The 11151-nt window shown below is 39.7% G+C and overlaps 1 protein-coding gene across 1 annotated transcript in view; it reads left to right on the forward strand.

Moving 5' to 3' along the window:
• The window catches only part of PLA2G4A (phospholipase A2 group IVA), a 173408-nt gene extending 166723 nt beyond the window's left edge, over positions 1–6685 (forward strand). Inside the window, exon 18 of the mRNA XM_061383506.1 lies at positions 6075–6685. Within this exon, the coding sequence (XP_061239490.1) occupies positions 6075–6206 (132 nt within the window). The 3' untranslated portion in view covers positions 6207–6685. The remainder of the gene's footprint in view (positions 1–6074) is intronic.
• Positions 6686–11151: the final 4466 nt, after the last annotated feature.

The following is an 11151-nucleotide window of genomic DNA, read 5'->3' on the forward strand; positions in this document are numbered from 1 at the left end:
TATTATGACCAGTGCATTTTCTTGGCAAAACTCTATTAGTCTTTGCCCTGCTTCATTCCGTATTCCAAGGCCAAATTTGCCTGTTACTTCAGGTGTTTCTTGACTTCCTTCTTTTGTATTCCAGTCCCCTATAATGAAAAGGACATCTTTTTTGGGTGTTAGTTCTAAAAGGTCTTGTAGGTCTTCATAGAACCGTTCAACTTCAGCTTCTTCAGCATTACTGGTTGGGGCATAGACTTGGATTACTGTGATATTGAATGGTTTGCCTTGGAAATGAACAGAGATCATTCTGTCGTTTTTGAGATTGCATCCAAGTACTGCATTTCTGACTCTTTTGTTGACCATGATGGCTACTCCATTTCTTCTGAGGGATTCCTGCCTGCAGTAGTAGATATAATGGTCATCTGAGTTAAATTCACCCATTCCAGTCCATTTCAGTTTGCTGACTCCTGATAAGTGATGAGAAATAAAGAAGAGCCGGACTCTGAGGTAGGCTGTTAGGTCATTAGGTTCAGTCATGAGCTAAGTCACTCGCTCCCACACCATTTGATGAGAGTAAGTGACTAATTCACACAGCAACACAGCACATGCTTACTTGCCATTGACTGTCAGAGTTGCTCACCAGCTGTGGACACTGTGTATACAAACTCTTCTAATGCACAGACATCTGACTGCCTGTCCCACGGAGGCAGTTTTCAACTTTGTGGCCACGGCCACCGTGACTTCAGGCGAATTTTCATCTTCAATTCACATTCCGACTTAAACCTTGACTCTGAAAAGACCAACCTGTCTCTGACAGCTCTGTGCTTCTGTTGCTTCATTTCCCAGAGATCTCCGTGGGCCAGCCTCACTGAAGCTAAATTCCAGTTCATCTTAAGAAGCTGCTGTTTCTTTTCACTTTGTGACAGCAGGCTGGGTTTCTCGTTAGCGTCAGGCTTCTGCACTTACTCAGTCCTCCCAAATTCTTTTTCACTGAACATTGCTCAAGTGCTTTTACAGTGGCAGCATATCAATTTTTGGGGTCTTTTTTTTTTTTTTTTAAGGAAACCTAACATATAGTGACTTACACTGGCAAACAGGAGGTATGTGGAAAATGCAGAGGCTTTGGAGTCAGACCAAATTTGGTGCTCAAATTTTTGCTGTGTGACCTTGGGCTTGTTGGTTAACTTTTCCAAATTTTATTTTCCTCATTTGTAAATGGAAACAGTGATGTGTATTTTACAATATCGGGATGAGGATTAAGTAAAAGAATATAATTTAAGAGCTTAGCATGCATGAGACACTCAATAAACTGAAATGGGTAATATGATAATGATGTTAATTTTCATCCATGTTCATATTTATCTTCTGCTTTTAACTATACATTTAAACCTTTTAAAAGCAATGCCTTGCTTTATTTACCTTGTATCCTCCAGAGATACTGATCACAATGGCCAGTACCAAAGTAAATACGTAATGAAATGTCCACAATTCATTAGGAAAATGTCATCGACTTACTGGCTGAAACTGTTGAAGAGTTTAATATGATAGGAGAAGGGGGTAGCGAGTGTCAGGATACAGGACTCTGGAGGCAGATGCCTGACCATGGAGTAACTCCATGAAATGCATACTGACCAAGGTAATGTGGTTACATGCTCTACCCATAAACTTCCACCTTGATCTGGAGGTAACACACCTTCCGAGGTTTCTTTTCCAAAGACGTGGTGATTCAGTTATCCCAGGAAAATTACTGTTTCACACTTACACTCATTCAATGTATTAATTTAGCAGGCATACTATAAAAACAGTGACAGTATATTCAATATACACCAATGCTGCATAATCATGAGCTTTTAAAATTCTGTCTCCAATGATCCTGTAAAGTATTAAATATTAGGTGTTAACTAAAATGAAGAAAGGGCTTCCCTGGTGACTCAGCTAGTAAAGAATCCATCAGCAATGCAGGAGACCTGGGTTCGATCCCTGGGTTGGGAAGATCTCCTGGAGAAGGGAAAGTCTACCCACTCTAGTATTCTTGCCTGGAGAACTCCATGGACTGTATAGTCCATGGGGTCGCAAAGAGTTGGACACAACTGAGCAACTTTCACTTTTCACTCAAAATGAAGAAAAACATATATCCATAAGTATTTGTATCTACTCCTTTATTTGTTGATATTTCATCATCATGTTAAGAGTATTTAGGTACAAGTTAAAGTTTTTATCTTTAACAAAATAATTTAGAAGCTTATTATATATCATAGCCTTTTAGAAGTGTGATATCTCCAGGTATTTCTTTGTTTTTAAATTGAAGTATAGCTGATTTCCCTGGAGAAAGGAATGGCTACGCACTCCAGTATTCTTGCTGGAGAATTCCATGGACAGAGGAGCCTGGTGGGCTACAATCCGAGAGACTGAACAGAGTCAGACTGCACAACTGAAACGATTTAGCAAGCATGCACGCATAGCTGATTTACAATGTTAAAGTTCAAGTTAGTTTCAAGTATATAGCACTCTGATTCAGTTATCTATATCTATATCTGTATCTGTATATCCCTTTTCATGTTCTTTTCCCTTTAGGTTACTACAAAATATTGAGTCTAGTTCCCTGTGCTGTATACTGGGTCCTTGTCGGTTATCATGGCCTTAAATAGTAGGCCCAAATTCATTTACTTTTAATGCTACCTATAATCTTTTTTACCTCTTATTTATTTATTAATTCAACACATATTTATTGAGTATCTACTGTGCCGGGCACTGTTTTAGGAACTAAGGATAAATAATGCACAACATGAAAAGAATAAGGATAAGTTTTGAGTGCTTGATATAAACCAGATCCATCCTTTTCAAATATTGAGCACTCAGAGCTGGCCTATGAGGTAGGTATTTTTATTCCTATGTGAGACAACTGAGTCATGGATTATTGTGGCTGATTTCTGGAAGACACACAGTTTTGCTGAGGGGCTGAGATGGGGCCAAAGGTTTGTTTGTTTTCTTCCTCATTGTTTCCTCACTTTTGAACCATCTGTCTCGCAGGCAGCCTTATTTCCTAGTTACTCCACACACAGCCTCCCTCCCAGCCAGCCTGCTTCCCAGGTATTTCCTGTACATGCCCTCAGCCTCTTTGTGGAACTATCCTTTTACTGAGAAGACCTGGTCTTTCCACTCCACGTATCAAATGCTGCTTGTCCTTCATCTCAGCTCAAGTCTCATTGTCCCCACGGGTTGAGCTTTATCCTGTTTAATTTGATCTCCAGTGAGTGCCTTCTGGACAGTCATTAATCTTACAAATATTTACTCTTTCCCTTCCGTGTTCTAAGTGCTGGAATGAAAAATGAGAAGACCAATTAAGACCTTTGCTTTCATAACACTTCAGTTTCCATTCAGAAGGTAGGCATCAACCAGCAAATCCACAGTAATTTAGGCCAGACTATCCTCTTGCCTTTTGTTATATTTAGAAGTCTTATTTCTCTTGCAGAATACACTATAACTTTCTTTTAAGGCTCATTTTAAACTTTCTATTCTGAGAATTCAGTGCTTACTTGTGGAGTGCTTCCAATCTCATGTCTCTGAGTTTGTTCCTTTTGGGGAGTGATGACATTTTGCATGTTTTCTTTTTGCCTTTATTGCCAAATATTTAAAGGATCTGGCAGATTGGGAGACCATTAAATGATACCAGAAAGATGACCCATGTCTTATTTGGGGATAGGTGATGGGGACGGAGGAGGATCATTGCTTGAATGACTCTGATGGGAAGGATTTGGAGTTTCAGTGACTTTCAGAGGGGAATGAAAAAAAAAAAAAAAGGGTGTAAATACTATTTACAACAGGGGCTTTCCTGGTGACTCAGATGGTAAAGAGCCCTGCAATGCAGGAGACCCGGGTTCTATCCCTGGGTGGGGAAGATCCCTTAGAGAAGGAAATGGCAACCCACTCCAGTATTCTTGCCTGGAGAATTCCATGGACAGAGGAGCCTGGCGGGCTACAGTCCATGGGATTGCAAAGAGTCGGACATGATTGAGTGACTGTTCTACTATTTATAATTACTCCTAGTCTAATAAGAAAATAGAAAGGCTCAATTATAACATAATGCCTCTTTGAACATGTCTAATTGTACCACGAATCATGCCAAAAGGTTTGAATTTAGCCACTGATGTAGTAGTAAGCTCAGCCATTCCTGTTGATACATCACAACCAATGAGTATTTTCTGCAGTAGTCTGAAAATCCTGGTTAATGGTTTCATAGTGTTAATGCGGAGAAGGCAACGGCAACCCACTCTAGTACTCTTGCCTGGAAAATCCCATGGATGGAGGAGCCTGGTAGGCTGCAGTCCATGGGGTCGCTAAGAGTCGGGCACAACTGAGCGATTTCACTTTCACTTTTCACTTTTGTGCATTGGAGAAGGAAATGGCAACCCACTCCAGTATTCTTGCCTGCAGAATCCCAGGGACAGGGGAGCCTGGTGGGCTGCCGTCTATGGGATCGCACAGAGTCGGACACGACTGAAGCGACTTAACAGCAGCAGCAGTGTTAATGTGCCACCTAGTGGTTCGGATTGCACATTCTAATTGCATATGATTTAGGTTTTTCAGTTATAAATGTGGATATCCATTTTCCTTGATAATAATGACCCTTTATTAAAAGTATCTGCCAGATTCCAACTATGATAAACCCACTAATTTGTGATATTCATATTGTTGTTTTTGATCAAACATTGATATGTTTTTTTTTGTATTCATGAGTTCATTGTAAAGGGGTTGACTGCAGTCATTGTAATGTCCCAAGTGATCTTTTATATATTTTAAAGGTTTTTAGTTATTTGGGAAGTAAATAGTTGATTTTCAATTTTACTTGGGTTCTCTGCAATGAGGGTTGGTATGTCTTATGTTGCTTTGGTGCTCTTTTCAGAAGGACAGACTAACTGAAAACTTGCTGACGTGATTTCTAGAATGACAGTGAGATTAATTAAAAGGAGACATAGTTGGGCACATTTGATAGTGTAATTGATTTGCTGACTTTTACCATAAAAAATCTGCTATTGGCTATTTATTGTGGGTTTATTTCTAGTAAATATTACAGCCTTCCACCTAAGGTAAAGCTCCTAAATTTTCTCATGTATGGTTAGTGAAAATACCAACAATTAATAGATGCTAGTTGTGAAATGTTTCCTATGTGCCAAGCATTAATAAATGATCTCCAGTTTCCACCACAAAGCCCAGATTAATGCTATTATTTCCATTTTAAAGAAGAACAAATGGCTGGGGGATATAAGTTAATTTCCCTTGATATCCACAGCCAAGAAGTCCCTGTGCCTGGAGGCCCTCTAGCAAGGTCTCCATCATAGACCTGAAGCCCCTTCTTCTGTTTCTGTAGAATTATATTTCCCTCACTCATGGGAAGGATGGGGTTAGTGGATATCTGCTTTACTTAAAAGACTCAGTAACATTTGAACTCATCTCTTTCAGTAGACAATTATATATATAATTATATATAGATTGTAAAATTATAATTAAATTGTAAACTTTAATTATAATTATAAAATTACAATTAAATTGTAAAATTATAAAATAATGCTAAAATTAAATTAAAATTATATATATAATTGTCTTCTGGGAAAAACACATATAAAATTAAAAATCACAAAGCAAATAAAGGTGTCACATTCCCATGATAAATCTCTCTTCCTAGAATATGACTGTTTAAAGTTACCATTAGAGAACAGAGGGCCCTTCCCCAGTGGGTTTCACATAAGTCACAGAAGATTAATGTAGGTTAGCATCACCCAAGTCACGCATTTCTCTTCTCCCAGCTTGCCCATGGAGATTGGGTGAGGAAATGGGGAAACCCTACTGTGTACACACCTCCAAGGCCGAGTGGGCCACACCAGCTCTGGGTGGGAGGAGCTCTGATGTTGTAAACTTCTCAGACTTGACTCATTTATAGATAGATAGATAGATGATAAGTGGTAGATAGATGATAAGTGATAGATAGATGATGCATAGAGAGAGAGAGATAGAGATACATATATCTTGCCCAAACAACTGTTTCAGTGAGTTCCGAATAACACTAATTATACATCTTTTGCCTCTATTTGCAGGTAATAAAGAATGCTATAGTCGAAAGCATTGAATATAGAAGGCAGAATCCGTCTCGTTGCTCTGTTTCCCTCAGTAGTGTTGAGGCAAGAAGATTCTTCAACAAGGAGTTTCTAAGCAAACCCACAGCATAGTTTGTGTACTGGAAAGGGTAGCAATTTCTGATGTGGAGGCAGTTTGAAATTCCACGACAACTGGATTTAAAAGCCCAGGACAGGTATTAGCACTGATCTTAAGAGACTGGTTGATACTCAAAGTTGCAGTTACTTAGCTGCATGAGAACAATACTTGTAAAACTTTGCTAGATTGACAGATGATGTCAATTTTGTAAAAATATAGCTCAGCTACATTTTCTATTATGAATTTCAGTATGAATTTCCTGATGCAAATGTAGGGACATATACTGTATTTTTTAGACATTCCTCACCAACTATCTGTGTGTCCTCTTTTTTAAAAGGTGGTTCCTTTTTTAGAATATTTAACAGTTCAATCTTTAAAAGACTTTGTATTGTGTGTGAGTGTAATTCACTGACTGGATTTATTCATGCCATGAGACAACACTAGTTTTTATTTATATATGCATACATGAAATAAATACATCTGTTACAAATGAGCAAGAGGTAACTGAGTTTTTGTTTGTTATCTTTAATGAACTATTGCACTGTGGCTATGACAGATGCTCAGATTCATGGCTTTCAGACCCAAAAATTGTTAACCTTAAACTCAAATGTGAAACAACATTTTAAATCTTGGTGATTTTTCTTAGAAGAGAAAGTATATGTTTTTGAGCAAATGGTGTATATTTATTCAGAATATAGGGGAAAAAATGTAACCCCTTCTAGTTTACTTTGCTGATACTATCCCATTTGTGCGACAGACAGCAGTTACCTCAGAGAAAAACCCAGGAAAGTGACAAGTGCTGGATCTGTAAGACTTGTCTTAGGGACAGTCTGTATTGCATGACTGTGGTTTGTTACTATTGAACCACTAAGGTTCAGAGTTAGTATCCCAAATAGAAGGGCTTCCTCTTCTTGCTCTGAGTCTACCATTCTTTAATCTCTCTGTTCATGTGTCTTTTTCCCTCTCACCTTCCATTCACATTTCTACCTGTGAGGAGAGACAAGGTGTAACAGGAAGGGAACCCCTGAGAGTGCATTCATTGGTTGATCCATGCACATGGCAAATGAGTGCCCTCTACAGGCCATCAGGCGTGTTGCAGGGTCTGGGGACACAGCATTGGGTAACAATGACCAAAGCACCTACCTCCAAGGACCTTGGGCTTCCCTGGTGGCTCAGGCGGCAAAGACTCTGCCTGCAACGCAGGAGACCCAGCTTCAATCACCTTCACACTTCTAAGGACCTTACTTTCTAATGGAGAGGACCAGCAATAATCTGTACAAATAAGTTCCTAGAATGTTAGCCCTAGGGAAGATCACAGTGAGATGGCTGTTGTTGCTGTTTAGTCGCTAAGTTGTATCCAACTCTTTTGCAGCCTCATTGACTGTAGCCCGCCAGCCTCCTCCGTCCATGGGATTTCCCAGGCAAGAATGAGTGGGCAGGACCTGTGGATATTTAAGGGAAGACCATAGCCAGCAGAGGGGATAGCAGATGCATATGCTCTCAGGTAGAGCACCAAGCATGTTCCAGGAATAAGAAAAAGACCAATGTGCCCAGAACAGAGTGGGAAATGTAAAAAATTAATCTTCACCTATTTTTTTTTCAAGATGTGGCAATACTGTTTGTATTTCATTTATCTTTCACAATACCCCCTGGGAAATAACAAGACCAGAAAGCTTCCCTTGTAGCTCAGTCGGTAAAGAATCTGCCTGCAATGCAGGACACGTGAATTCAATTCCTGGGTCGGGAAGACTCCCTGAAGAAGGAAATGGCTACCTTACTCCAGTATTCTTGCCTGGAGAATCCAATGGACAGAGGAGCCTGGCGGGCTACAGTCCATGGGATCGCAAGAGTTGGACACAACTTAGCGATCAAACTGCCACCAGAGAGCTTAAGAGACTTGTCCAAGGTTACTAATGTCTGAGCTGGTGTCCCATACCCTTGACCTCATGGCATTTATATCATAACTGATGGTGCTTCCAAGAAATTAATTAGATGGAAACTTTAAAGACTAGTGATTATAAAACTGGAATGATCTAGGATCCTTGCTTTGTCTTCGTTCACAGGCTTTCAGTTTCTTAAATGCCATTACAGAGGCTCCTTAACTCGTTCAGTGTTAACAATTTGTTCATTTATAAATTTGCTAGAGTTCTGATTTTATAAAAACACACTTTGATGGCAAATTAAATCTATAAATGTGTTTTTTCATCCTATCTCTGACTCAATGAATGACTGATAAATGAGATGTCCTCTGTCTTCCTGCAAACTGTCCACATGCACCAGTAATTTTGGCTTAGTTCTTTGCTTTTTGACATAAGCATCTGCTTGTTGGTCATGTTCTTGGCCAGGATCCTACTTTACTTCACCCAGTACAGGCTGACAAATTTTAGGTAACTTTTTTTTGTTGTTACATAATAAAAACACTAAGATAAAGTTTAGTGTGTGTGCATGTGTAAGTGTGTGTGTGTGTGTATACCTAGATACATATTTCATTTCTCTGAGACAATTTTAGACACAAGTGCTTTATTCTGATATTGAAAACCTTCATTAAAAAGGTTGGCAATTGCTCCTCTTCCTTTTCCTCCTCCTCTCTTTCTAATTCTTAGACTATTTCATCCTAAAGCCATCAGGTGGGGCAGAGACAGGTAGGCAGAGATGGTGATGGTCATGGGGCCACCATGAATCAAAGTGAGACATCAGAATAAGCACAGTGTCAGAAGACATCCAAGTAGAGGAAGAGCACTCACGGTGTGAATGGGTTACATGCCTGGAGATTAATTAAATGTGCTCAATGTAATGGAAGCCAGGTTTCTCATCTCAGAGGAAGAATGAAATTCTCAACAAATATGAAAATGAAAACCAGAATGTATTTGGAAGCGTTAGGTTGAAACGGAAAGTATCGGCATCCTTATCTATATCTACTTAATGCTGACAGATCTCCTCCAGACTCCTTGGGATCATCTGCAGGAAAAGTCTCTGAGTAACACTGACTTCTCATGGTTCACTGATGATTCTATTTAAAGGGTTACAGTGGCAAATATTGTGCTGGATATGCTATTGCAATCCTGTTGATATTGTTGAGGCAGCATACTTACCTATGACCATGTTGACCCCACAGGATGAATTATATACTCTTACATGAGTTTGTACTTTAACCAAGGGCAAAATTGCCAATATTTTCACTGACAGTGGACATATTTTGAAGTAGTTCATGATTTTGGAATGTTGTGGAAGTAACATGTCTTCCTTACTTCCAGCAGAAATAAAATTTAAAATGGCCTTTGTGGCCAGGAATTATTGAATATGATACTATTACCTGCCATTTTAGCTCTTAGTGAGATTCTGGGGCATTCTACACTTGACTTTCCGGAAGCTAGAGGAAACCACCTTGCTAACCTTTCTACAGGATTGCTGCCTTTCAAGGAACCATCAGCGGCCAGATCTCTGTCATGGTCTGAAAGGCTATGTCCTCAAATGATAACTTAAGAAAAATTGGCTAGAAAAGCCAAGTTATTGGTCTCAGAAAAGGAAAAATGAGATTGGAAATTCAAAAAATACTGGTTTGAAAAAACCAAAAGAGAGAAATATTGGTTCAGATCAAATAATAACCCACCCCTACTAGAGGTGCTAAAACCCACCCCTCCCCCACCGTAAATGCATCAAAACCTTGATGTACTGACAAGTGAGAGGACTCCTGAATCGGTGCTGGGGGTGGGGGGCGGGGTGGGAACACTAACAAGGCCAAAAGCGTGCCTGCCTCACGTGTTCTACCTGTCTGAAACACAACCCAAGGAAGCCTGATCATACTGCTTCCTGACATTTCAAACTTGCCCATTTCAAATGGGCCATCCAAACTCATACAACTTCCTCATTCATTGGGCATAATTTGTGTTAGTCATGGTCTGTGTGTTTTCATGGGCTTCCTCGGTGAGGAAGAATCCATCTGCCAATGCAGGAGACCCAGGTTCGATCCTTGGGTTGGGAAGATCCCCTGGAGGAGGAAATGGCAACCCACTCCAGTATTCTTGCCTGGAGAATCCCATGGACAGAGGAGCCTGGTGGGCTACAGTCCATGGGGTCCCAAAAGAGTTGGATAGGACTCAGCAACTAAACAACAACAATAATGATCAGAAGTGTTTAAAGGCTACTTATTTTTAAAAGAGTAATCACACCACTTATTTTGTCTGGTGACTCTGTACCTGGGAGAGCACATTTTAGGGATTGGCACAGTATTTTTTGCTGATGGGATAATGCATGGTAAACAAAATAAATTCATTTTGAAGGACACATATGAAATGAAGACCCTTGTCATTAAGGAATTTATGATATTTTTGTTGAGTGAAAAAAGAAACAAATATGAAATACCTTTAGGATTTCTGAATTATGTGCTAGTTATCATGTACGTTTTGGGAAGGGCAAGAAGAATATGGACTTCGGCATTTACTGGTGGGTTCATGAAGCCATGAGAAGTTAGGGGAAGGTTCTAAGTCTGAGTCCCTGCATGAACTGAGGTGCAGAGATGAGACTGAGCTTGGCCCATTTGTCAGCTATGAGGTAACTCACTCCTGGCTTAGGGAGGGAGTGTTGATCAGCAGGTGGACGGAGTGGGGACCACACAGCTAGATGTAACTTCCTGCCAAGTCTGAAATTTCATGTTCGCTGTTATGTTCAGAGGTGCTTATTAGATTATTAAATACACATACACAGGCATATATACATATTAGATAAATACACACATGCAGGCATATATACATATTAGATAAACACACACACAGGCATATATACATATTAGATAAATACACACACGCAGGCACATGTACATATTAGATAAATACACACACGCAGGCACATGTACATATTAGATAAATACACACACGCAGGCACATGTACATATTAGATAAATACACACACGCAGGCATATATACATATTAGATAAATACACACACGCAGGCATATGTACAT

The sequence above is a fragment of the Bos javanicus genome, chromosome 16, assembly GCF_032452875.1.
Source record: "Bos javanicus breed banteng chromosome 16, ARS-OSU_banteng_1.0, whole genome shotgun sequence".
Classification (NCBI taxonomy): domain Eukaryota; kingdom Metazoa; phylum Chordata; class Mammalia; order Artiodactyla; family Bovidae; genus Bos; species Bos javanicus.